Source organism: Chrysemys picta, chromosome 8, assembly GCF_011386835.1.
Source record: "Chrysemys picta bellii isolate R12L10 chromosome 8, ASM1138683v2, whole genome shotgun sequence".
Classification (NCBI taxonomy): domain Eukaryota; kingdom Metazoa; phylum Chordata; order Testudines; family Emydidae; genus Chrysemys; species Chrysemys picta.
In genome coordinates this window covers 41,948,577-41,974,130 of record NC_088798.1, presented here as the reverse complement: position 1 = coordinate 41,974,130, position 25,554 = coordinate 41,948,577, and the positions used below count along the sequence as shown (strand labels likewise).

General features: G+C 43.7%; 2 protein-coding genes across 8 annotated transcripts in view; both read left to right on the top strand.

Moving 5' to 3' along the window:
- Nucleotides 1-25,554, top strand: part of VAV3 (vav guanine nucleotide exchange factor 3) — a 258,222-nt gene that overhangs the window by 219,638 nt on the left and 13,030 nt on the right. For 3 of the 7 annotated variants that reach the window (XR_010589723.1, XM_065554295.1, XM_065554297.1), the window contains 2 exons: nt 8,132-8,283; nt 10,101-13,011. The exons of 1 other annotated variant lie outside the window; for it this stretch is intronic. Coding sequence is in view for 2 of the 6 variants with exons in the window: in XM_065554295.1 (XP_065410367.1) it covers nt 8,132-8,283; nt 10,101-10,142 (194 nt within the window). In the remaining 4 variants the exon portion in view is untranslated. Of the gene's footprint in view, nt 1-8,131; nt 8,284-9,280; nt 9,424-10,100; nt 13,012-25,554 lie in introns of those variants that run through there. 3 more of the 7 variants (XR_010589724.1, XR_010589721.1, XR_010589722.1) reach the window with 2 other exon arrangements.
- LOC135973034 (myb/SANT-like DNA-binding domain-containing protein 1) lies at nt 13,150-23,862 on the top strand. The gene is made up of 2 exons (XM_065554305.1): nt 13,150-22,132; nt 23,127-23,862. Exons 1-2 carry the CDS (start codon nt 21,556-21,558, stop codon nt 23,600-23,602), a joined length of 1,053 nt encoding a protein of 350 aa, XP_065410377.1. The 5' UTR covers nt 13,150-21,555; the 3' UTR covers nt 23,603-23,862.

Here is a 25,554-nt window from a genome sequence, read left to right as displayed (position 1 = left end):
CAATTCTCAGATTCCCCATGTAAAACCTAATATATTACCACAGTGCTAAAAACAAAACCCAGATTGTTTGATCCTGGATGACACTTTGGTTAATGGATTTGAAGGTTGTTATAAATCTGATTGAGCTTTTCCTTCTGGACACTCCAGACTTTAGTGCTGGACCCAAACCGTGAGTCTAGTGTTCTCTTGAGGCTCAGCAGAGTTTAGGCATTATTTCTGACTTTGGGCCGCTAGGCACACACTCCATACAGACACCATATCTTGGCAGGCTCTGAAAATAGCTCCAGCTGTCCCAAGCCTCACCAATAGCTGTTGCGTGCTCTCAGAGTTCCACTGAAGCTGATTTACTGTTTCCCTCTTTGGGGACTATGTGACAGTGTAAGCAAGTAACACACAGACTCTGCAAAGGAATTTCTAAACTAACACACTTTATTCTTAGACAGCACAAATGGTACAGATGATGAAAAACAACAAAACCTGCACACAAAACTCGATCTCACTTTCCTTGCCACTCCCACAGTCCTTTGGGATTTGGTCAGTGACTTTTCTGGTGTCCAGGATTTTCCTCTCCCTGTTCTCCCCCTGCACAGCCTTGTCTGCTGCTCTCTCTTGCTCTCTCCCTTTCTATTGAATCAAGCCATTTTTTCTGAAGTTGCAGTCCCCTTTATTAGGTGATCACTAGAAGCTGCTTCAAGTCCCTTTCTCAGGTGATCCACTGCTTGTTTACAAGGCCACTGGAGAAAAAGGGTTTCTCTGCCCCGCTCAAATATTGTTGGCAGATTATCTGCAACTCATGCGTTTAGTTTTAATGCTGCCCTGTTAGTTTTCACTAAATTGGCATTACCCTCATAGTTAGGATATGTGAACCCTGCAATGTTTGATCTGCAAAGCAGTTAGAGAAGTTGTACCCTGGAATTTTGTTAGCAGGGATTGCAACTTGGAAGCAAACTAGCTGCTGCAGATTTTTTGGACATTTGAGTTGAATTCACTTCATTCCCCAAGGGAATCTTCACTCAGCCAGTTCCTCTCTGACCACCTCCTGCTCTCCTTTGAAGGCATCTCATATAAGAAGGGATAGCTGTTGAGAGGAAGTCTGAATGGCAAACCTCCTTCCCCTCAGTTTGTCAGTTTTCCAGCTGGATGCATAACCTGAGCCCATGTTCACCAGATTTTCACAAGCACAGGCTGAGGCAATTAAATATGTAAAGCTTCCAACTTCAATCTGAGATTGACTGGAGGTTTGAGAGAGACATTTTTCACTGCTCAGCTCATATGAACACCTGTTTAGCAGAGAGAGACATTTCTGACTTGGAGCATTTTTTAAAAATTTAGGAAGCTCTACTACAGACATTGCAAAAGTCCATCAAGTACTAATGCCAAATGTTTTGAGAAATCCAAAGGCAGCTTCAAATCACCTAATTGTCTAAGATGATAGGAAAAAGGGTTTTATTTTAAAGGTTTTATTTATTTCCCCTTTGAAGGTCAGAATATTAAATGGCTGTTAGGTTCTCCTGTAATTTTTTGATATGACTTTCAATACAATTTCCATATTATTTCTTAGAATTTCAGACAAAGGGTGATTTGAAAGCTGGCCTGCTTGTGTCACAGTTCTCTCAATACTTAGTTGTTAGGACTGAATTATCATTTCATTCCTAAAATTAAGTTGACTTTTCACTTACTTCAGAAAATTGTCCAGTGGTTCTTTTTAAACTCCCAATGTCCCAGGATTTGTCTCCTCTTTTTAGATGTTCATTGCACGCTTTCAGTAGGCATGAGGATACCTCGTCAGCTATCAAATATGTCAAGACATCTAGATGTACTTGACTTTTTTCTTAAAATGAATGTAAACAAACAAAGATGGGTTTCAGTGCTGTGGTATGTTCTTTGGTCCCAATTTTCATTTCAGACTGCTTCTGCATGCACAATGATTGCATCCACAAAAATGGGCATGTACTCTTTTGCGGGTAGAAAACATACTGTCACCCAAAGGAGAGCAATTGTGTGACCAGCAACCTGATTACTATAAATGTGTTGGAGATTTAATTAGTGTATCCTTAATCCTTTGATTACCTGAGGATACATTACATTTATCCATCAAAGCAGGGGCTAGCATACTGGCTGCACAAGTTTAAGTTCCTGAGCCAAATTCTGCCTTTTGTGTGTGCTCAGAACTTCCATTGAACTGAATGTGAGTAGTATATATGGATCCAAAACATCATTTAGTCCTTAAAGGATACGAAACGTGCACCTAATTCCCATTGATGTTAAGTTATCAGAGTAGAATGCTGTGATCCCTACATGCATGGTGTGAGGTCCAGTTTAACAAGGTACTTAAGAACATGCCTAAGTTAAGCATGTGAATAATCCTATGAATACCAATGGCAATATTTATGTACTTGAACATAGACACATGCTTAAAAACTTGGCTGAGTCAGGGCCAAAAGCATTTTAAAATGTACAGGTATTAAGAAAAGAAACCACTTTATTTGTAAGAAAAAACAGTTTAAAATTATTTTCTGCCAAACCCAAAATGGATTTATTTTTTTATTTTTTGTTTTTGAAAAATGTAATTGTGAAAAATTAAATCATAGATCTACATTTTCCACTTTTCACAGTAAATTTCTTTCCAGACTTCCTCAGTGAGGAACCATAGTTTCCTTATTACCAATGACTTACATAATAGAAATACTAATATTTAAATATTTTGCCAATATTTCAACATTCTTTTGCTTCTCTCTTTTTCTCTTTCTTTCTCTAAGCCCCCTCTTTGTTCTGTGGGTTTTCTTTTGTAACTCCTCCAGACTACAGCTTTGTTCCCCCTTCCTCCACTCCTTTCTGGTCAGGTACTGCTTACCGCTTTTATATTTCTTCTAAATTTGCTTCTGTTTGCAAATTCTTTCTATGTGCAGCCAACTAGGGAAGGGACGAATCTACTTTTTCATTTCTTGACTAAATGCAGAATAGCACCTAATGCTATACCCTGAAGACTGACTCCAAATCTCAGTAACTGGTTAACATGATAAGCTATAAAGACAAGGTAATCAGAGGGTAGAAAATTGTTGTTCTTGCAGTCCAATAAAATCAAACTCTTGTAAAATTAACTTTTAAAAGTATACATTACTATAAGCAGAATTTGAATAGCCACAGCAGATCTCAAATGGCCACTAGTTCACCATTCAGTAATGGAATCCTATAGCAAGTATTATATTTTTAATTGATGTATTCATACAAATGTGCATACCTGAAAATTGCACTGTTCATGAATGAATCAAGTATTCGTCCCATCTCTACAGCAAACCATATTGTGGCAGCGTCGTAAAATGCCGTTGCTAGAGTTCTGTTGTAGCAAATGTTAGATTTTGCACTACCATTGTTTCAGTTAATTTTACTCATCTGTTTTTCAAATGTACTCACATTTTCTTTATTCTCTTTTAACCTTCTCTTGCTTTGAAAATATAAAAACATTTTGAACTAACAGACTGTACAAAAAGAATTAAATTTACAGCCATGCTAATCTCAATTCCAATCACATTATGGCAAACTTGCACTCCTTTAATAAACACCAGTAAGTAAGGATGCTGTTGTGACTTTTAAGCCACAGTTATGGTGAGGCTGCACCACTTTGCACCCAGTAATTTTGCCTGTGGCAGGCAAAAAGTCTCTGAGAACCCTGAGGGAGCATACACAACAGCAACTGCTACCCCCTCTAAAAGAGTGCAGCATTTGCTCTCCTTATGCTGGTTCACTTCCACTTATAGAGGGTGGATTATCTGGCCTAGGTATCACAAGGTTTTGGAATGGAGGCTGGCCCCCCTTCTACCCTCGTGCATAGCACTAGTCCCAACAGAGCCCTTTATGTTGGTAATTAGTAAGGATTAACTGCACTCTGTCTCCTCCACAAAAAGAAATCTTGACAATATCTGATGTAAAGCATGTCTTTGTAACAATTACACAACAGCAACGGGGTGTCAGGTAGTGTTAGGTAATTTAATCATGTCGGCTTGGATGGCATTTCATATTTCTGGCAGATACCATGTGTGACTCTTTGCATTATTTATAAAATCATTTCTTTTTAAGAGCCCAAAAGAGTCTTCATTAAATTCACAACTAAATGATATAAATGGAAAACATGATCCCAAAATATTATGGGTTGGGTTTTCAAAAGCACCTTCAATGTTGGCTTATGTTGGAAGTCAGTGGTAAAATTCTCATTGATGCCAGTGAGAGCAGAATTAAGCCAGCAATGTGTGAGCACTTTTGAAAATCCTCTCCATGCTTGCATACTGGCGAGAACTGATGTACAGTTTCGTAAAATTAAACAAATGTACATTGCTTCAAGACCCACAGAACCCACTAGCCAAAAACAACCCTGTATGGGGATAAAGTCATAAGTTAAGAGAAATACATAGTGTGAGATCAAACTGGTTACAGTGTGTATTAATGAGAAATTGACCTGAATGGAAGCAAAGGCAGAAATCTGACACAGACCAAAGTGTCCTAGTTCTCTGGGGCTACAAGCATTAGTGAGTCTTCTCAGGATATGTCTATAGTGCAATTAAATACCTGGGGCTGGCTTGTGTCAGCTGACTAGAGCTTGCGAGGCTGTAAAATTGTGCTGTAGATGTTCAAGCTCAGCCTGGAGTGCAGGCTCTGGGACCGTCCTAACTTGCAGGGTCCTAGAGCTCGCGCTCCAGCCCGAGCCCAAACGTCTACACTGCAACTAAACAGCTCCTTAGCCCGAGCCCCACGAGCCTGAGTCAGCTGGCATGGGGCAGCTGCGGGTTTTTAATTGCACTGTAGACATAGCCTCTTTAAAATCTTCCCTACTTTCAGTTCTTTCTTTTCTTATTTCTCTGATCCTCTCTTCCCTATCTCCAGATTCCGTCCTTCTCCTCTTACTTCTTTCTCACTTTCCCCTGTGCTCCTCACTTTGAAAAGGATTTGAAATATTCCCCTCCTTTCCTCCAATTCTGCTTCCTTTCCCCCAATATTTTACTGCCCACTATTCCCTGCATTTCTCCTCTCCTTAGTTCTTTTCCTCCCTCAGTTCCCCTTTCCCCTTGTTCTCTTCTTTCGTATCCACTTCCTTTTGTTCCTCCCCCACATCTCCCCCAATGTACCTTGTCCCCTTGACCTCTCCTGAGTCCTATCCTCTTTCTAGAGTCCAGAGTGGCTCTCTGCTTCCCCTCCCCTCCCCCAATCATTTACTGGTCCTTATAACCCCCAAATCAATGATCCCCTTCCCCAAATAGTTACTGCTATTGCCATACACCAATATACTGACTCCAAAATCAGTAAGTGCTGCTAGTGCCCTCTTCCCCCACAAAATGTCAGTTACTGCCTCTGCTGCACCCCTTCTCCTGCAAAATCAGTTCCTGCCCCATCACCACTTATTCCTGCTGCCCAGTATGGTATTTGACATAATATTGATGTAAATAGGCAAATAGTCATGGTATCTGACTTGCTAGAGCGTAAGTAGTATATTTTTATTATAATCTACTGTGCAAGATGGTCTGTATTCTTCAGTATCTTCATATTGTGCACATAAACAATATATCAAGCTGCTGATTCTCTTCTATATAACGTATTTATATCCTATAGGCATATTCTCAGTGACTGTTCTCAGTGGTACCAGATGACAGAACAAGGAGTAATGGTCTCAAGTTGCAGTGGGGAAGGTCTAGGTTGGATATTAGGAAAAACTTTTTCACTAGGAGGGTGGTGAAGCACTGGAATGGATTACCTAGGGAGGTGGTGGAATCTCCTTCCTTAGAGGTTTTTAAGGTCAGGCTTGACAAAGCCCTGGCTGGGATGATTTAGTTGGGATTAAGTCCTGCTTTAAGCAGGGGGTTGGACTAGATAACCTCCTGAGGTCCCTTCCAACCCTGATATTCTATGATTCTATGATTCTAAATACTAACGCTGAGTGTAAAGTTATAGTACACTATGATGTTGTGGAAAAATAAGGTCATAATTCATTTTCAGACATATGATTTGACTTTAGGTATTTCAGTTTTAATCATTGATGTGCGCACAGTTGTAATTATTTGAATGCACGGTATCTACTATGCAAAAGCTGCTGCTGTTCATATGAGGTCACAATAAATATCAAATAAAAGTATATGCAGCAAGGCTATCAATTAAGTGGTTGATTTTGTCGTAGCTGTTTAGATTTTCTAGTTTATATGCCATGATTCGTATTTCCCTGATTTTAAATCAAAGAAGGCAGCTTGCTCTGATTCTTTACTGTTAAATTTTGATTACATTTTCAAAACTAGAATGTTAATAGCAATTCCTAAAACTCTTTGGGAAACTCTAGTAATAATGTGCTTGCTCTCTTGTTCTCTGAATTATGACAAAGAGAATGGTTTTAATGATTCCTCCAACTCACCGTTGTTGGCCATACTCCAAATACACCCAGGATTTTTTCAATAGGGATTTTAGTCTGTACATCTCCCTAGCTCCCTTTGTAAGGAGCTAGTCAGAACTAATGGGAATCCATTTCTATCTACAGCAGCTGTTTACTCATGGAACCAGTTGAAAGGGAGATTGCCTTTATTGAAAAACACTGTTTGGATGCCTCTTTGCATACCTTAGGCTTCCACCTTTGCCAGTTGCTGGTCTAACCTCTGAATCTAATGTATTAGCCAGTGTATATTTTTTCTAATATACCCAAATTATAGGTCTCACCCTGCAAGGTGCTGAGAACTTTTATCTCCTAATGGGAAATGACACTCCTCAGCAGCTTACAGGATTGGATTCTGTAAGACTTCATAAAAGGATTATCAGTTTGCTACAATTAAAGCCATTTTTTAATTGGACATATTAGAGACATGCAGTTTTTGCATTTGTATCATTCAGAAATGTTTGAAGTCATTTTTATATCAGATTTAAGCCCCAGTTCAGCAAGGTATTTTAAGTCGGTGCATCACTGTAAACCTTTAAGTGTTGATTTTGTTGGGACACCTCACGTGCTTAGACTTATGCTAATACTAAGGGCTTGTCTATATTTACCGTGCTGGTTCGGCGGCAGGCAATCGAACTTCTGGGTTCGATTTATCGCGTCTAGTCTGGACGCGATAAATCAAACTCAGAAGTGCTCCCCGTCGACTCCGGTAATCCTGCTCGCCATGAGGAGTACGCGGAGTCGACGGGGGAGCCTGCCTGCCGGGTCTGGATGGCGGTAAGTTCGAACTAAGGTACGTCGACTTCAGCTACGTTATTCACGAAGCTGAAGTTGCGTACCTTAGTTCGATTTGGGGGTTTAGTGTAGACCAAGCCTTAGGTACTTTGCTGAATCAAGGCACTTTTGCTTTGTGGTGAAATTTTGTGAGCCAGGTTCAACTGATCATTTTTGATGTTTGATTTACAGTGTAATCCCCAGAAAAATGGTGGTTTACATGATCCAGTGGCCATACAACAGATAACCCACACTGTAGAAATGCATTTCTTTTTTGCTGTTAGTTGGAAGGAGTTGGTCTACGGCAGCAGTTCTCAAACTGTGGGTCGGGACCCCAAAGTGGGTCACGACCTCATTTTAATGGGGTCATCAGGGCTGGCTTAGACTTGCCCAAACTGTAGAAATGCATTTCCTTTTTTCTGTTAGTTGGAAGGAGTTGGTCTACAGCCTTATATGGATAGTATTTAACTTGGTTTGCTTCTCTGAAGGAATAGCACCATAATCTATTTATTTTGCCACATTAGGGGTTTAAAGTTATATCAACAATAAATGCCAATAATCTGTTTGGAAACAAATTAGTGACCTGAAAAATATGTTGATGTATGTACTTTGCAGTAAGTTTTATTATAAACTATAATAAATTTTACAGTATTTTTGAATCCTTGGGAAAAATTTTGACTTAATGGCATTTACATTCAAGCTCATGTAATGTTTTTTCTATTTCGCCGCCCCCCCCACCCCCAACCACATAAAATCCTCCAACCTTGTGTTGAATTAACCTTTAAAGAAGGCTTCTTGATTTCTTTGGGTGGTTACTTTCACATTTACATAAAATTGTTGCCAGTTTATTTTGTAATGGAATCATTGCTATACATTTTACAGTATTGACTTAATTGATTAGTCTGCAATTAACAGATCATAATAACATTGATTTCCTGTGTTCAATTTCAGTGCTAAGTCCAAAAGCAATAGGCATAGCCATTGCCCGGTATGACTTCTGTGCAAGAGATATGAGAGAACTGTCCTTACTGAAAGGTGATGTGGTAAAAATTTACACAAAGATGAGTGCTAATGGCTGGTGGAGAGGTGAAGTAAATGGAAGGGTAGGTTTTTCTTTTATTTGGCATAATTTTGTGCTAATCATTGATAACGCTTTTAAATGGCGTCTTCAGACATCATAAACCTTTTTCACATATTTTCTCTCACAGCATATCTGACACACCATCAGCTCTGTTTCAGACAATCCAGACAGTATGCTTGATCACCTTTCCCAGAGTCTAAATGAACTAGGGTCATGGATGAGCACTAACTGGCTGATGTCCAGAGTGGATAAGACTGCTTGGTGGGGGAAGTAGCAGAGGTTATAACCCTTAGCAGCAAAACATCAGGGTTTTGTTGGATCCCTGGTTGCTTCTTGGTGTCCAGCTAGCAGCAAAGGCAAGGAGTGCATTTTACTATCTTTCCTTTTGGATGTGCATTTCATCACTGCCTTCCATACCTTTGTCAGCATAAGACTGGATTGCTGCAATAGGATTTACATGAGGCTACACCTGAAGAGCACTCAGAAACTTCAGCTAGTACAAAATGTGGCAAGAGGCTTATGTAGCAGTGATTTTTAGAGGGAGTATGTTACGTCTGTGCTCGGAGATTTGTGCAGGTTGCTGGTAGTTCCCAGATACAATTCAAAGTGTTAGTTTTGTCATAGAAGCCCTAAATGGTTTCCATCTCTACCTTAGGTTGCTACCACTCTGCTCATGTAATACCTCTGCAGTGGAGATAAATTGAGGTACTCAAGGTCATGGTTTAAATGGGCTGGTTTAAACCACATCCATCCATGGTTTAAATTGGTAAGGGAGGGTGGATGTGGGTTGGATGGTGGTTGGAAGTGAAAGTTAGTCCTGTGGGATAGGGTGGGGAGAATGCTGGGATTTTGTGTTTTACATTATTTGAAGGGTTTTTTATTTTGGACATGTGCCTAGAGCATGAGACAGGCACATTTTAAACAAGAAATAAGCATATAGATTGGAAACAATATAGAAACCTAAACTATTTTTGATGGTCCTGTGTACTGTGTGAAATAAGTTGATGATCTCATTCCAGGTGTTAATGGACAGACAGCCACATCCTAAAGAAAAACATTAGGAACTGGCATTCTGTTTGACAGTCTCAGCAAGATGGGCTTTGGGACTTGAGTTCTCTTCTTTCTCTAGAGATAGTTCATCCAGAACAGGGTACATTGACAGGTCAGCATGAAGTAGCCTGCCCTTGTGTTGCATTCTGCTATAGATATAGGACTTCACTCTCCAAGGTTAATGGTCTAGTTTCTTTCATGAGCAATACAATAACTTAGTAACAATGCAGTATAAATGAAAAACTTCGGGCTCTGCCCTGCAATTCTTTCTCATTTAAAACGACTCCTGACTCCATTGAGACTTGAGTGCATGTAAGGACAAGAAAATCAGTTCCTATTTAATTTAGGCGAATAATGGTAATGGAGACTTGAGAGCCTGATGGTAGCTTTGCAGAATACTTAGATGTCCTTCACCTCCAAAGGGAAATAGCAGCTGCCTGCCTCTAGTAAAACTCCTTGTTTCTGCTCTTACTCTTCTTCTTCTTCCACGTTTTAGTGCTTTGGGGCACAGTCACAGCTAGTTGGTTAGTTCTGATCTTCCAAAAATAGGTTTTAATGTCCAGTGCTGCAGTTTCCAAATCATGGGATCAATAATTTGCATCACTTGGTTGAGAGGCGTTATTCTAAATAAGTGTTGTAGCAGCACAATCAAGTTTATCTTTATAATTTTGTGTCCTCTTGTTATTAAACAGAACCATTATAGTTTTTGCCCCGGCAGGCCTTTCAAAGAACTGTCCCATGTCATTAGCATCTTATCTATTATTTTTCTTCTGCTTTTGCCTTTTTTAGGTGGGCTGGTTTCCATCAACCTATGTTGAAGAAGATGAATGAATTGAACACTTACTATGCACTGTTGACCAGAAATTTCAGGGACTGTGGAATACAACAATCTGCAAAGCATTATTAGTCTTGTTAAGTATTTCAAAAGCAGCATTTTCTCTCTGTCCAAACCCTCCAGTTTTATTGTTGGAATTTCTACAGAAGTTTGTGCTGACAGATTAATGGTTTGCCCAGAGCTATGCAAGAAACAGTCTGCCAGTTTGCCATCATCGGGGACCAGTATAAAGCCCAAACCTCACCTTCCCAGACGATCCTTGCAAAACAGATTTCTTTATGCTGCTTTTCATGCGGTGGTACACAGCAAATGCTACCTATTGGTAAATGTTTAATACATCTTTTTTTTCTAGTAGCTAACATCTGTGATGGTAGAAGGAGGAGATGAAGGCTTATTACTCGTTATCACTGCATACAGAAAAAGGAAAGTTCAGTCATGCCAGTGGGCATGAAGTAAAGTCAATATTACCTGTCTTGAAACATCAAGCAATGTTACTTATCACATAACAAACAGTTGTGCACTCATCAAACCATTCTGAGAAAAATAGAAATGTAGTAAATATTAATAGCCTTCTCTTCCAAGGTACGTGTGGGATAATTATAACAGACTTGAAGTCCTGCCTAAATTTTCAAACAACTTGTTTTTATGACAGCAGTTTTAAAAAGGGGAGTGTTACTTAGTGTGGTTCTGCTAGAAAAAATGACTGTAAAAATGGGATTGTGGTGCTCTCTTTTTGTTTTGTTGTGCGCTCCAAAGCTAATTTTACTCAGTTTACAAATAAGCAACTAACTATGTAAACACAACTAGGAATCTTAAAGACAAAACGTGTTCTTTATAGCTCATGTATCATCAGTAGTTTAAACATGTTGTAGGTCATATTCTGCCTATAATGTGGCAGATTTGGCTTTGCAGTAGGAATTTAGTTAACAGTTCCTTTCCTGTGTGAGCACAAAAAGAATCCCGCTCACTGTCCCATAAGTGTATTGGCTCTGCAGGGCTGAAAGAATTAAATAGTAATAAAAATATATTTTTGGAGCAAAGCAAGGAGATTTCACCCTAAATACACACAGGAACCGATCTACTGGGAAAGAAGGTATCATTTTTAAGGGTAGTACTGCACTTACCTTAAACTATTGGCACTTTTGTATTTTAGTTTTGGAAGCTTTCTACATCAGGTCTCCATGAAGGGATTTTTCTCTTTCCCTTGCTAGCAAATGAGAGCATGTATCATCCAGTGTATACCTTCTTGGTCATCAGGGCATGGTAAAAGAATCTCTTAAAGATTTTTTTTTCTTCTGTTGCCTGCCTTTCTGTTTTTCAGGACACTAACCCTGATTGTTACTTCTCTCCCAGAGTGGCAGTGATGTTATGGCAATGCAGTGGTATGGACTGTTCCTTCCACAATGTATGCATAAGTGTCTATTATCCTAAGAAAAAGAGCCCCCAAGTTAGCATGAAAGCCTGTAAGCTTGGTGTCAGGCATGAGCAAGTGATACCTGTCCTTTGAGATCCAGAATTTTAATGAAGTTTGAAAGGCCTGGTTCACAGAAGAAAAAGTTGAAACAAGTGTTAGTGGTGATGTTGTACAGGTGTGAATATACAATTGTTAATATTTAGCTAATCTCTTACCTGTAAAATTTGGGCTAAACAAAATGTTCCTGCATATATAAAATTCTGAACTGCATTTTTCCTGTGTGTGACACTCTCCTCCTTCCAGCATAAAACGCAGGAGAATCCATTCCCACAATGTGCACACAGACCAGCAATACAGCCCCTTTGCAACTGCTATCCACCCCATAGACTACATAATATCCAATGATCCTCCACAGAATGAGCACATACCCCAACTCCTCTCCCTTGGGCTGCTCCTCCCCTCCCCCGTGGTCCCCACTTTTATGCTCAACTATTTGTGGCCAGCACAGGCATCCCATTCACATCCTGGGGGGGTTGCAGAGACACACACATACCTATGCAGCCATTCCTTCCACACATTGCATCCTGCAGGCAGCCCCTTTGCAGGGCCGAGTGGTGCAGCGAGCCTCTCAGAAATTCTCTGCAGATGGATGAATTTTAACCTTAGGGATGAATCTCCGCCAAAGTAGCATCGTTCAGGGAGTTTACCTCAAAATTATGTAACTGTGATTGAGTTGAATACATTATTTGATGGAACTGATTTAGAGCATTTGTAAATGTGTAAATGATTCCTAAAAGATATTTTATAAAGTGATCTGTACAGCAGTTTAGACTTGGGTATGTTGTCTGGTTATATTTTGCCATGCAATAGTATTATGTGTTGTGGGCCTGATCCTATACTCCTTAAGTGGACAACACTGGTTCTTTGGCAGCTTTGCCTGCTTTAGGGGTAAAGGAATAGGCTCTAGCTCTGTGAAATGTTTTGTGCTTAGCTATTAGCATATAGTTCTTGTATGAGGAGAAGCAGTTTAATTCAATACAGATTAAGAAACACATCTGTTATGTTCAGTAACCTAGGGTTTTTTTAACATTATTTTGATAAGTAGACTTATTACCCTAAATGTGTTGTGTGCTTTTTAGCAACTCAGGGGTCCAGCAATTTACCTTGGAGAAGAATTAAAGTAATAGCTAAACACTTTTTCATAGTATTCATACTGTATATCTTTGTTGTCTCTGTTTAATACCCTGTATTGAATGAGTTAAACGCTGCATCTTAAACTATATTTCTAATACCAAAGACTTATGTAACTATTCCAGAGCCGCTGCTTCTCAATGTGCTTTCTTTTGCCTGTATGGAGACCTTGCTGTCATGCAGTGACTTAGTACAGTACTTTAATTTGTAATATTTTGTACATATGTGAATATAATAAACTGGTTAATTTCTTGTTTAAATTCACGTGTCAGAATTCATACTTGGTAGTGTAAAGGCATGGTCTGGCTCCTGTGTGGCTTTTTAAATAATTGCTGTTACTAGCAGGAATTGTTAATGGTCTGTTTATCAAACCCATACTTGTATAAACCTTGTTTATATGTAAGATTGTGTTGTCATCATATATAGGTCAGTATATCCTTCCTTCCTTCGAGGATTTCTTCTTAGACTAATGTCCCTTGTGCTATATCCTGAATAGCTTTGTAGATGGATGGATGGATACTCAGAATCAGCTAATATATTGTTGTTAATTGCTTATTTGTATGTTTTCCTCTATCTAAACCTGCACTTGTAATTTCTTGCCTGACCATATACTTTAAAAGAGATTCCTCTTGTCCATCTTGTTTTATAGATGTGCCCATCCCTCCTCCTCTTTATCCATTCCCTCAGTGCTTAGACACACACGCACGTGCATTCAAGTTGACTTGAGATCAAGTCTGAAAATATGCTGTGTGCATAATTTCTTGGGCTGCTAAATTATCTTTTTATAATGTACCCTGTTCACATAAAATTTTGAAAATATAGCCCTTTATTTACAAACAGAATAATTACTGTGCCAATTTATTAATTTAGCCAGTTCAATGATAACACAAATCAAACAACGGCTTTACCGTGTCACTTCTACTTTTCAGTAACAAAGCTTTACTTTGTGGAGCCACTTTTATGATAATCATTAAACTTAATGAGGCATTTAAACATCTCTACAGATGGAAGGCATAATTTTCCTGTCATATCATATATCTAAGAGTCACACCTAACTTGAAAGACACAGAATGCATTTCAATTAAATTCTGCTCTTAACATCTCTCTCTCTCTATCTCTCTCTCTCTACACACACACACACACACACAGCAGGTCCCTTTTACTTATATGAGAGAGAAGAGAGGTGTGCCCTCTGCTGAGTGAGAAATTAAGATAAACTGTTGTAATTGATCTGTAGGGGCTGTTCATGATGGGGTTCTGAATGCCATAGTTTGCTTTGTAGGAATTAGAACTGAACCAACCACTGAAAGTTGATTTGGAGGTTTGAGTTAGACAAATTCCTTCCTCAACATGGAAAATCACCCCCACCAAGATCACTCCTTCCTATACCCCAAAACAAGCTCTAAATCTCCTCCAAAGGTGAGGTGGGGTTCCCAGGGCTTGTTCAGGATATGGGGGCAGGAGAGAGGTGTGCCACTCGGAGGGGCTTAACATTGTGGACTTTGTCTTTGTGCAAACATTCTCTGCCTATGTTTGTGGAACACATGCAACCTCAGACCCAGGCTTGGTTTAAGTTCAGTGCAAATGTTTTGCATGTCTCTGGTTTCAATTGATATTGTCACCAATGGTATTTTGCAGTCAAGCTGCAATTGCAGTTTTAATGACTGCAGTAACCCAGGGCTCTTTCACACTCAGTTTCATGTGTTACATTAATACTGCAGCACATTCATGGTTGTGGCTTTGCTGCACACTATGCCCACTCAGAGATTCACATTGATGTTGAAGATAGAATTCAGATTCTCCTGCCCTGAAAGCACTGGCTCCTCCCACTTGAGCTAAAGATGAATCACAGCAGGCTAGGGTTTATGACACACAGCTAAGTAGTTCTAATTCTATCTTTTAGAAAGCAGTGATCCGTATCATATGCGTGCACGCACACACACTGTTTTTAGCCATTTTTTTCTGATCCTGTTGAAGGATACTTACTAACAGAAAACAGTATCTTTTATGATTATTGGAAAGACGCTAGCTGCACATCTTGTGCAAATAACTTTAGCATGAGGGGTGGATTAGATGACTTCTTGAGGCACCTTTAGCTCTACATTTCTCTGATTCTTTGATTGTATCCCAACAGTGCTTTAAAAAACAATGGTAGTGCAAACTGGGTAAGCAAATTCAACAATGCTTCAACCTCTTACAGCATCAAATCTTAGAATCTGTTTTATTATGAGAACAAATGTTAATCTGTCCTCTAATACGCCTTGAAAAGGGCTATAGAATTTTTAACATTTATCTGAATTTCCACTAGTGATCGGTAGCTGGTGGTTCACTTTAACATCACAGCCAAAAGCTTTATGAAGCTAATGATAAATAATATATATTTTTCACAATATGTTGAAATTTGTAATTCAACAACAGAATATACAAAGAATTCAGCATCAAAATTCCAAATGCAGAAGACTGATTCATTGCATATCTCAGCAACTTTCTTTTCAAGAGCTAGGAGCTATTTGTTTTTATAGCAAATTAGATTTGGGTTTTTAATTTAGTTTTATAATTCCTGATTCACTGTACAGTATGCCACCCATTCATTATAAGGATCTCTGCTGCTTACTCTGAATATATTAGATTTTATTTAGTAAAAGAACCCTCCTGAAATGTTTGAGACATCTGTTTCCTTCGCTTGTTTTGACTACAATTTTAATCTTGTGCTTTTGAAAGCTAGCTATGTAGTTACTTTAAAATGTTGCAGTTTAACCTTCAGTAAACTCGTAGTTAGAACAAATGACAGGTTAGGAGGTGACTATTTGCTAAAAGGGTTGTTTGCGTCTTTCAGAAATCAGGTTTTGCTAAAATTGCTATGGCAAAATGTAGCTCTAGAGAGGACTGAAATTGTCTGAAAAGAAACAGGGGACCAGGAAATAAGAAGACCAAAGCTGATTGCAGGCCATGTGTGTTGTAATCCTACAGTCTGATGTGTAAAGTTTCCCATTAATACCATTTCTTACCCTGGATAACTTTTTTAAAACTATTGCCCAATATGTCAGATGCCTGTGCTAGCTTTGGCTTTGAACCAGATATCCTTTAATGCAGAGGTGGCCAACCTGAGCCTGACAAGGAGCCAGAATTTACCAATGTACATTGCCAAAGAGCCACAATAATACGTCAGCAGCCCACCATCCACTCCTGCTCCCAGCGCCTCCCGCCCACCGGCAGCCCCGCCGATCAGCGCCTCCCGCTCCCTCCCTGCACCTCCCTATCAGCTGTTTTGTGGCGTGCAGGAGGCTTGGAGGGGGGGAGTGAGGGCACTGCTGGCTCAGGGGAGGGGGTGGGAAGGGGTGGAGTGGGAGGTAGGACCTGTGGCAGAGCCAGGGGTTGAGCAGTGAGCACCCCCCGGCACATTATTAACTTCTGAAGAGCCACATGGGGCTCCGGAGCCACAGGTTGGCCACCCCTGCTTTAATGCTTCAGCAATCTGAAACTTTCACTAATGCAGATACTATAATTGATTGGCTTTGGGGAATACTGGGCCTGATCCTAGATGCTTTTGTTTGCTTGTAACCTGAAAGCTATTTTGGGTGCTTAATTTGTGGAATTGCTCTTTTAAAATCTAGCAAAAGCCTAAGTTCCAGATGTATTTTCTTTCTTTTTTGTTTTTAATAAAATTTACCAGAAGCACAGACCTCAGGATTTTAAATGAACACATTTTTCCTTTTGGATGCTTGAAAACCAGGGAGGGTTTTTTTTTTCTGTTTTCTTTTCTTTGCTGCCTGCGGGGGAACAGGCAAGGAAAGGGTTCAGCCTGCCAAGCCAGGGAGTCCAACAAGCAGTTTAATTTTTTTTCTTTTCTAGCTTCGTGGCAACAAAATAGTTTAGGCTAGAGTAGGACAGACTGTGCATGAGGCTGAGGTCAGGCACCAGAATCTTAGAAAAAACAGTCTTCCCAAAGCTGGACGCCACGGAGAAGACAGACCCAGATCAAACCCAGACATCCAGCTCCATGACGGAAATGAAGGGAGCAGATGGGGGAATAGGGACTTCCCAGGAGGGAAGGGTCAGCCCTCCCCTAACTGAGATCTTGGTGCCAAAATGGAGGGATGCCCTTAACCCAGACCGAGTTCTGACTGTGGAAGACAGGGATTTCTTTCTACAGATGATGTGCTTGGAAGCGGAGGACAAAAGAGAGGCAAAGCGCTTGGAGTTGGAAGCGGAGGAGAGGAGACAGGCGAAGCGCTTGAAGGTGTAAGTGGAAAAAGAAGTGAAGCACTTGGAGGCAGAAATGCAGGCGAAGCGCTTGGAGGCGGAGCTAGAGCTGAAGCGCTTAGAGCTGGAAAGGTCTAAGCTGGGTCCACCAGGTAACCCTAACAGTCCTTCTCCAGGTACCACTCCCCATTTCAAGAAATTCCCCACATACAAGGTAGGCGATGATACACAGGCCTTCTTAGAAAATTTTGAAAGGGCCTGCCTTGGGTACAACACCCCTACAGACCGGTATATGGTGGAGCTAAGGCCGCAACTCAGTGGACCCTTAGCAGAGGTGGCAGCTGAAATGTCTAAGGAATACATGAATGAATACAAACTTTTTAAACAAAAGGTCAGAATTAGAATCGGGCTAACACCCAAACATGCCCATTGGTGGTTCAGAGTCCTAAGGTGGAAACCAGACGTGGCATTTTCCCAACACATCTACCACATTGTAAAATACTGGATGCCTGGATATCAGGAGCAAATGTTAAATCTCCGGAAGATCTGTCTCTCCTAATACAAATGGAGCAGTCCTTAGAGGGTGTTCCCGAGGAAACAGAAAGGTACATCCTAGGTGGGAAGCCCAAAACTGTAATCGAGGTGTGAAAGATCGGAACCAAATGGGTGGAGGTGGCGGAGAAGAAGAAAGTTAGTAGCAGTTGGTGCGGATACCAGAAGGGGCAACCCGAGATGACACTCCACCATTGGGGTCAGCGAAGGCTCCATCTCACAAGGAGGAGCCCTCCACACGCAGCCAGGGAGACCCCAGATGCCCTCTCATCCTATCACCCCACTCTCCAACCACCTGCCTTGCCCCAGCCCATAGTCAGCTGGGCAATGCTTTAAATGTAATGAGCTGGGGCATGTGAAGGTCAACTGCCCCAAGAGCACCAGCCGACTGCAACTCATCACCCCGGTGTCCCACCGAAAGCCTTCAGGCCCAGATGCCTCGCAAATACCCACAGACCGAAGGGAAACTGTGAGTGTGGGTGGGAGGAAGATTACTACAAGGAGAGACACTGGAGCACAGGTGTCAGCTATTCACCAATCCCTGGTAGACCCCAAATTCATCGACCCAGAGGCCCAAGTGATAGTGCAACCCTTTAAGGGCAACTCGTTTAACTTGCCTACAGCCAGGTTGCCTGTTCAGTACAAGGGCTGGTCAGGAATATGGACTTTTGCAGTCTATGACAATTATCCCATTCCCATGCTGCTGGGAGAAGACTTAATCAACCATGTGAGGCTAACAAAAAGGATGGGAATGGTCATCCGCAGCCAGGCTAAACAGGCATCCGCACCTAATTCCATTCCTGAGCCTCTTACAGGAACCCAGCCAGAGGTGGTGGAACCAAACCCCAAACCAGAGTCTATGGCAGCAGTTGTAGATCCAGTTCCTGGAACCCAGCCAGAATCAGCCCAAGGATTGGAGCTGGCAGAGCAGTTGGCACCAGAGCCCATGCTTGCAACCCCACTAGAGTCAGGGGAACCAGCACCAAGGGGCACCACAGCGCCTGCACCCGCTGCAGCAACTAAACCGGCGCAAGAGGCGCAACCAGAGCCTGAAATACCACCTAGTGCACCAGCAGAGAGCGGTTCATAGTTAACAGAAACAACCCCATCACCTGCATTGCTTCCGGTGGGACCAAGCCCAAGTCCACAACCCACCAAGGAACTAATGTCTCCAGCATCAAGGGAGCAGTTCCAGGCAGAGCAGGAGTCAGATGAGAGACTCAAGGGAGCTGGGGCGGGAGTATGGAGCGACCCACCACCTCTCAGCTCTTCTAATAGGTCCAGGTTTGTTATAGAAGGAGGACTCTTATACAAGGAGACCCTTTCTGGTGGGCACAAGGAGGACTGGCATCCTCAGAGACAGTTGGTAGTTCCAACTAAGTATAGGGAAACATTCTTGAGCTTAGCCCACAATCACCCTAGTGGCCATGCTGGGGTGAACAGGACCAAAGACCGTTTGGGGAAGTCATTCCACTTGAATGGAATGGGCAAGGATGTTTCAACCTATGTCCGGTCTTGTGAGGTGTGCCAGAGGGTGGGAAAGCCACAAGACCTGGTCAAGGCCCGTCTCTAGCCACTCCCCATAATTGAGGTTCCATTTCAGTGTGTAGCTGTGGATATTCTGGGTCCTTTCTCTAAGAAGACACCGAGAGGAAAGATGTAATACTGACTTTCATGGATTTTGCCATCTGATGGCCGGAAACAGTAGCTCTAAGCAACGTCGGGGCTAAAAGCATGAACCAGGCATTGACAGACATTTTTGCCAGGGTAGGTTGGCCCTACGACATCCTTATGGATTTGGGAACTAAATTCCTGGCAGGGACCATGAAACATCTTTGGGAAGCTCATGGGGTGAACCACTTGGTTGCCACACCTTACCACCATCAAACGAATGGCCTAGTGGAGAAGTTTAATGGGACTTTGGGGACCACAATACGTAAATTCGTTAATGAGCACTCCAATGATTGGGACCTAGTGTTGTAGCAGTTGCTCTTTGCCTACAGGGCTGTACCACATCCCAGTTTGGGATTTTCACCCTGTGAACTCGTATATGGCCCCGAAGTTAAGGGGCCATTACAGTTGGTGAAGCAGCAATGGGAGGGGGTTACATCTTCGCCAGCAACTAACATTTTGGACTTTGTAAGCAACCTGCAAAACACCCTCAAAGACTCTCTAGCCCTTGCTCGAGAAAACCTACAGGATGCTCAACAAGAGCAAAAGGCCTGGTATGATAAACATGCCAGAGAGTGTTTCTTCAAAGTATGTGACCAAGTCATGGTCCTGAAAGCGCTTCAGGCCAATAAGATGGAAGCGTCGTGGGAGGGGCCATTTATGGTCCGAGAGTGCCTGGGCACTGATAATTACCTCATAGAGTTCCCATACCCTACCCTAAAACCTAAAGTATACGATGTTAATTCTCTAAAGCCCTTTTATTCCTGAGAAACCAAGGTTCTCCAGTTTACAGCCCAGGAGAAATACAACACTGAGTGGCCTGAAGAAGTCTACTATGAAGGAAAAAGCAACAGTGGCGTAGAAGAGGTAAGCCTTTCTGTGATCCTTGGGTGTAAGGCAGCAACAGAAAATCCAGGACCTGTGCACCAGCTTCACGCCAATATTTTCAGCCACCCCAGGATGGACGGAACGGGTGTACCACTCCATTGATACAGGTGATGCTTGCCCAATTAGAGCCCAACCCTACCGGATGGCTCCTCAAGCCAAAACCACAATAGAAAGGGAGATCAAGGACATGTTACAGATGGGTGTCATCCACCCCTCTGAGAATGCATGGGCCTCTCCAGTGGTTCTGGTTCCCAAACCAGATGAGAAAATCTGCTTTTGCGTGGACTATCGTAAACTGTATGAATTTAATGTGCTCCCTTTCAGACTGTGAAATGCACCCGCCACCTTCCAGAGACTGGTAGATAACCTTCTGGCTGGCTTTGGGGAATTTGTAGTTGCCTACCTTGACGATGTGGCTATATTCTCAGATTCATGGGAAGAACACCTGGAACACCTCCAAGCTGTCTTCCAGCGCATAAGGGAGGCAGGATTAACCGTTAATGCCAAAAAGTGTCAAATAGGCCTAAACAGGGTAACGTACCGTGGACAGCAGGTGGGTCAAGGTACTATTAACCCCCTACAGGCTAAAGTAAATGCTATCCAAAATTGGCCTGTCCCTAAGTTGAAGCAGGTCCAATCCTTCTTGGGCTTGGCCGGGTATTACCGACAATTTGTACCACACTACAGCCAAATTGCCACCCCACTAACAGATCTGACCAGGAAAAAAACAGCCAAACACAGTTCAGTGGACTGAGAAGTGTCAGAAAGTCTTTAACCAGCTTAAGGCAGCGTTGACATCTGACCCTGTACTAAGGGTCCCGGACTTCGACCAACCATTCGTCGTAACCACAGATGCGTCCAACCATGGTGTAGGAGCAGTTTTCTTGCAGGAAAGACCAGATCAACAATTCCATCCTGTCATGTTTCTCAGCAAAAAACTTTGAGAGGGAAAGCCACTGGTCAGTCTCAGAAAAAGAATGTTACTCCATTGTGTATGCTCTGGAGAAGCTATGCCCATACATTTGGGGACGGCGGTTCCACCTGCAGACTGACCATGTTGCACTGAAGTGGCTTCACTCAGTCAAAGAAACTAAGGCCTGGTCTACACTAGGCGTTTATGTCGAAGTTAGTGCCGTTACGTTGAATTAACCCTGCACTCGTCCACACCGCGAAGCTATTTAGTTCGACATAGAGGTCTCTTTAATTCGACTTCTGTACTCCTCTCCGACGAGGGGAGTAGCGCTAAATTCGACATGGCCATGTCGAATTAGGCTAGGTGTGGATGGAAATCGACGCTAATAGCTCCGGGAGCTATCCCACAGTGCACCACTCTGTTGACGCTCTGGACAGCAGTACGAGCTCGGATGCTCTGACCAGCCACACAGGAAAACCCCCGGGAAAATTTGAATTTGAATTCCTTTTCCTGTCTGGCCAGTTTGAATCTCATTTCCTGTCTGGACATCGTGGCGAGCTCAGCAGCACTGGCAACGATGCAGAGCTCTCCAGTAGTGATGGCCGTGCAATCTCAGAATAGAAAGAGGGCCCCAGCATGGACTGATCGGGAAGTCTTGGATCTGATTGCTGTGTGGGGCGATGAGTCCGTGCTTTCTGAGCTGCGCTCCAAGAAACGGAATGCAAAGATCTACGAGAAGATCTCTAAAGACATGTCAGAGAGAGGATACAGCCGGGATGCAACGCAGTGCCGCGTGAAAATCAAGGAGCTGAGACAAGGCTACCAGAAGACCAAAGAGGCAAACGGACGCTCCGGATCCCATCCCCAGACATCCTGTTTCTACGAGGCACTGCATTCCATCCTAGGTGCAGCCGCCACCACTACCCCACCACTGACCGTGGACTCTGAGGATGGGATATTGTCCACGGCCGGTTCCTCGGACATGTTAGCGGATGGGGAAGATGAGGAAGGAGATGAGGAGGACGAGGCAGTCGACAGCGCTCAGAACGCTGATTTCCCCGACAGCCAGGATCTCTTCATCACCCTTACAGAGATCCCCTACCAACCGTCCCCAGCCATTACCCCGGACACAGAATCTGGGGAAGGATCAGCCAGTAAGTGTTGTAAACATCTAAACATTTATTTTTAACAAAACAGGAATATTAACAATAACAAAAATGGGTTTCTCATGATTAGTTTGCCCTAGGCGCTTAATGGTTCAGTCATGGGCAGTGCAACTATTGAAAAGAAATCTAACAATGTCTGGTTTTGCATGATTGTCCTGCCCAATCCGCTCTACTGTTTTGTCACTGCTAGTGCAGCTAGAGTAAAATGCGGTCTATATGTCCGGGGATAGAGCAGAAATCCTCCTGTGACATCTCGATGAAGCTCTCCTGGAGGTAATTGGAAAGCCGTTGCATCAGGTTCCTGGGGAGAGCGGCCTTATTGGGTCCTCCGTAGTACGACACGTTGCCGCGCCACGAGACAATCAAGTACTCGGGAATCATTGGTCTGCACAGCAGGGCGGCATACTGCCCTGGTCTTTGGAGGCTTTCCCGGAGCATTCTCTCTTTCTCGCTGTCAGAGATCCTCATGAGGGTGATGTCGCTCATGGTGACCTGCTTTGAATTAGGTAGGGGAATGTTAGTGTTGGGACTGCTTGCCCGTTCCTTTACAGAACTGTAACCGCTGCTTTGCAGCCACGCAGTGGAGGCGGGAGAGGGGCAGCCTACAGGGATCGTTCCCGGGGACAGCCGCGAGGGGGTGGGACAGGGGCAGAGTTCCTGCTTGCCGGATTGCTGGCAGCAGGGACTGACATTGAAAGCAATGTGAAATGAGGCCATTTCTAATATTAAAGTTTTAAGCTGCCACAAGTCTACGACTTACCATGTCTGCCTGCAACAGAAATTCCGTTGTCCTGCCCCGCTTCTCAAATGTGCTGTGCAAGACCCCAGGCACTGAATGCGAAGGCCGAGAATTCGACCTTGTGCTGAGTGCGCATGTGATAGGTGCTGTGCATGGTCTTGTTCACAGAGAAAGACTATGTTCTTTGTTCACAACTACATTTATCTTTCTGAGGAATTCACTCCCTTTTTCCCATTCCCACAGCCACATCTGCGACTGTCTCACAACCTAGCCTGGCATCACACTCCCAGAGGCTAGCGCAGATTAGGCGTAGGAAGAAGAGGACACGGGAGGACATGTTCTCGGAGCTTATGGCCTGCTCCCGAGCCCAGGCAGCACAGCAGACCCAGTGGCGGGAGAACTTGTCCCAAATGCACAAAGCAAACATGGATCGGGAGGAGAGGTGGCGGCAGGAAGACCAGCAGGCGACTCAAACGCTGCTTGGACTACTGAGGGAGCAAACGGACACGCTCCGGCGCCTTGTGGATGTTCTGCAGGAACGGAGGCAGGAGGACAGAGCCCCGATGCAGTCTATCTCTAACCACCCTCCCCCGCCACCAAGTCCCATACCCACCTCACCCAAAGTCCAAAGAAGGAGGGGCGGCAGAGTCCGTGCTAACTCTCATTCCACCCCTGCAGAGAGCTCTAGTAGTAGAAGGCTCCCATTCCCCAAAATTTGACAAGTTCTTTCCTTCCCGCCTGACACAAGCCCCCGTCCAAGTTTCACCTCCCAGTTCCATGTGTAGTTGATAATAAAAAATACGTTTCTGTTAACTACTGTTTCCATCATGTTCTTTTGGAGGAGGAGGGGAAAGGGGGTTGGTAATTGGACAGGACAGTCACCTTTGGCAGGGTACATAGGCGGGGGCAGGTACAGCAGCAGGGCACATACACAGTGCAGTGACTAGTTACCCTGGTCAGTCTGTGAGGTGGTTTTCATGTTATGTGGTGGCGGGTGGGTTGCTCTGTGACTTTGTGGCGGGGGAGGGCAGTTACAGATCTTAAGCGGCGGTCCTTATGCAGGATCACAGAGCCACGCAGCAGGAGATCTGTAACCGTCCTCCCCCTGCCACAAAGTCACATAGCCCCCCCATACACACAGTCCCGATCAGGAGGGGTGACAGGCTCCGTTGAAACAACCATCCCACCACAGCGGAGCCTGTCAATCCTTGAGTTTAGAAGCTTCATTTGCGTCACTACACTACACCCGCTCCCCACCACAGTCTGCGTCCCAGTTTAAAAAAATTCCTGCGAAAACAGTAATAAAGAAAACGGTGTTCATTAACAAAGTAGAACTGATTTTATTTCGAAACGTGTGTTGGAAGGGGGTGAAGGGGGTATGTAACTGGAGAGGATAGTCAACATTAACTGGGTAAAGAAATGGGGGCAGATTCAGCTTCTCTGTACACAAACTTAAAAGTCACAGGTTACCCTGCTCAGTCAGGAACCTAGCTTTCAAAGCCTCCCGGATGCACAGCGCGTCCCGCTGGTCTCTTCTAATCGCCCGGCTGTCGGGCTGTGCGTAATCAGAAGCCAGGCTATTTGCCTCAACCTCCCACCCCGCCATAAAGGTCTCCCCCTTGCTCTCACACAGATTGTGGAGCACACAGCAAGCTGCTATAACAATGGGGATATTGGTTTCGCTGAGATCACAGCGAGTCAGTAAGCTTCTCCATCTCCCCTTGAGACGGCCAAAAGCACACTCCACCACCATTCTGCACTTGCTCAGCCGGTAGTTGAAGAGTTCTTTTTCAGTGTCCAGGGCGCCAGTATAGGGCTTCATGAGCCAGGGCATTAGCGGGTAGGCTGGGTCCCCGAGGATGACTATAGGCATCTCCACATCCCCAACAGTTATTTTGTGGTCCGGGAAGTAAATACCTTGCTGCAGCCATCTAAACAGACCAGAGTTCCTGAAAACACGAGCGTCATGAACCTTGCCCGGCCATCCGACGTAAATGTTGGTAAAACGTCTCCTGTGGTCCACCAGTGCTTGCAGCACCATGGAAAAGTAGCCCTTTCTGTTAATGTACTGGCTGGCCTGGTGGTCCGGTGCCAGGATAGGGATGTGAGTTCCATCTATGGCCCCACCGCAGTTTGGGAATCCCATCGCTGCGAAGCCATCTATGATCGCCTCCACGTTTCCCAGGGTCACTACCTTTGACAGCAGTACATCAACGATTGCCTTGGCTACTTGCATCACAACAACCCCCACGGTAGATTTGCCCACGCCAAACTGGTTCGCGACTGACCGGTAGCTGTCTGGCGTTGCAAGCTTCCAGAGGGCTATGGCCACTCGCTTCTGGACAGTCAGGGCTGCTCGCATCCGGGTGTCATTGCGCTTCAGGGCAGGGGACAGCAACTCACAAAGTTCAAGGAAAGTTCCCTTCCGCATGCGAAAGTTTCGCAGCCACTGGGATTCATCCCAGACCTGCAGCACTATGCGGTCCCACCACTCAGTGCTTGTTTCCCGTGCCCAGAATCGCCGTTCCACGGCATCAACATGACCCATTGCCACCGTGATGTCCTCGGCGCTGGGTCCCGTGCTTTCTGAGAGGTCTGTGCTACTCTCAGACTTCAGGCCCTCACCGCGGTGCCGTAGCCTCCTCGCCTGACTTATCTGCATCTGCCTCAG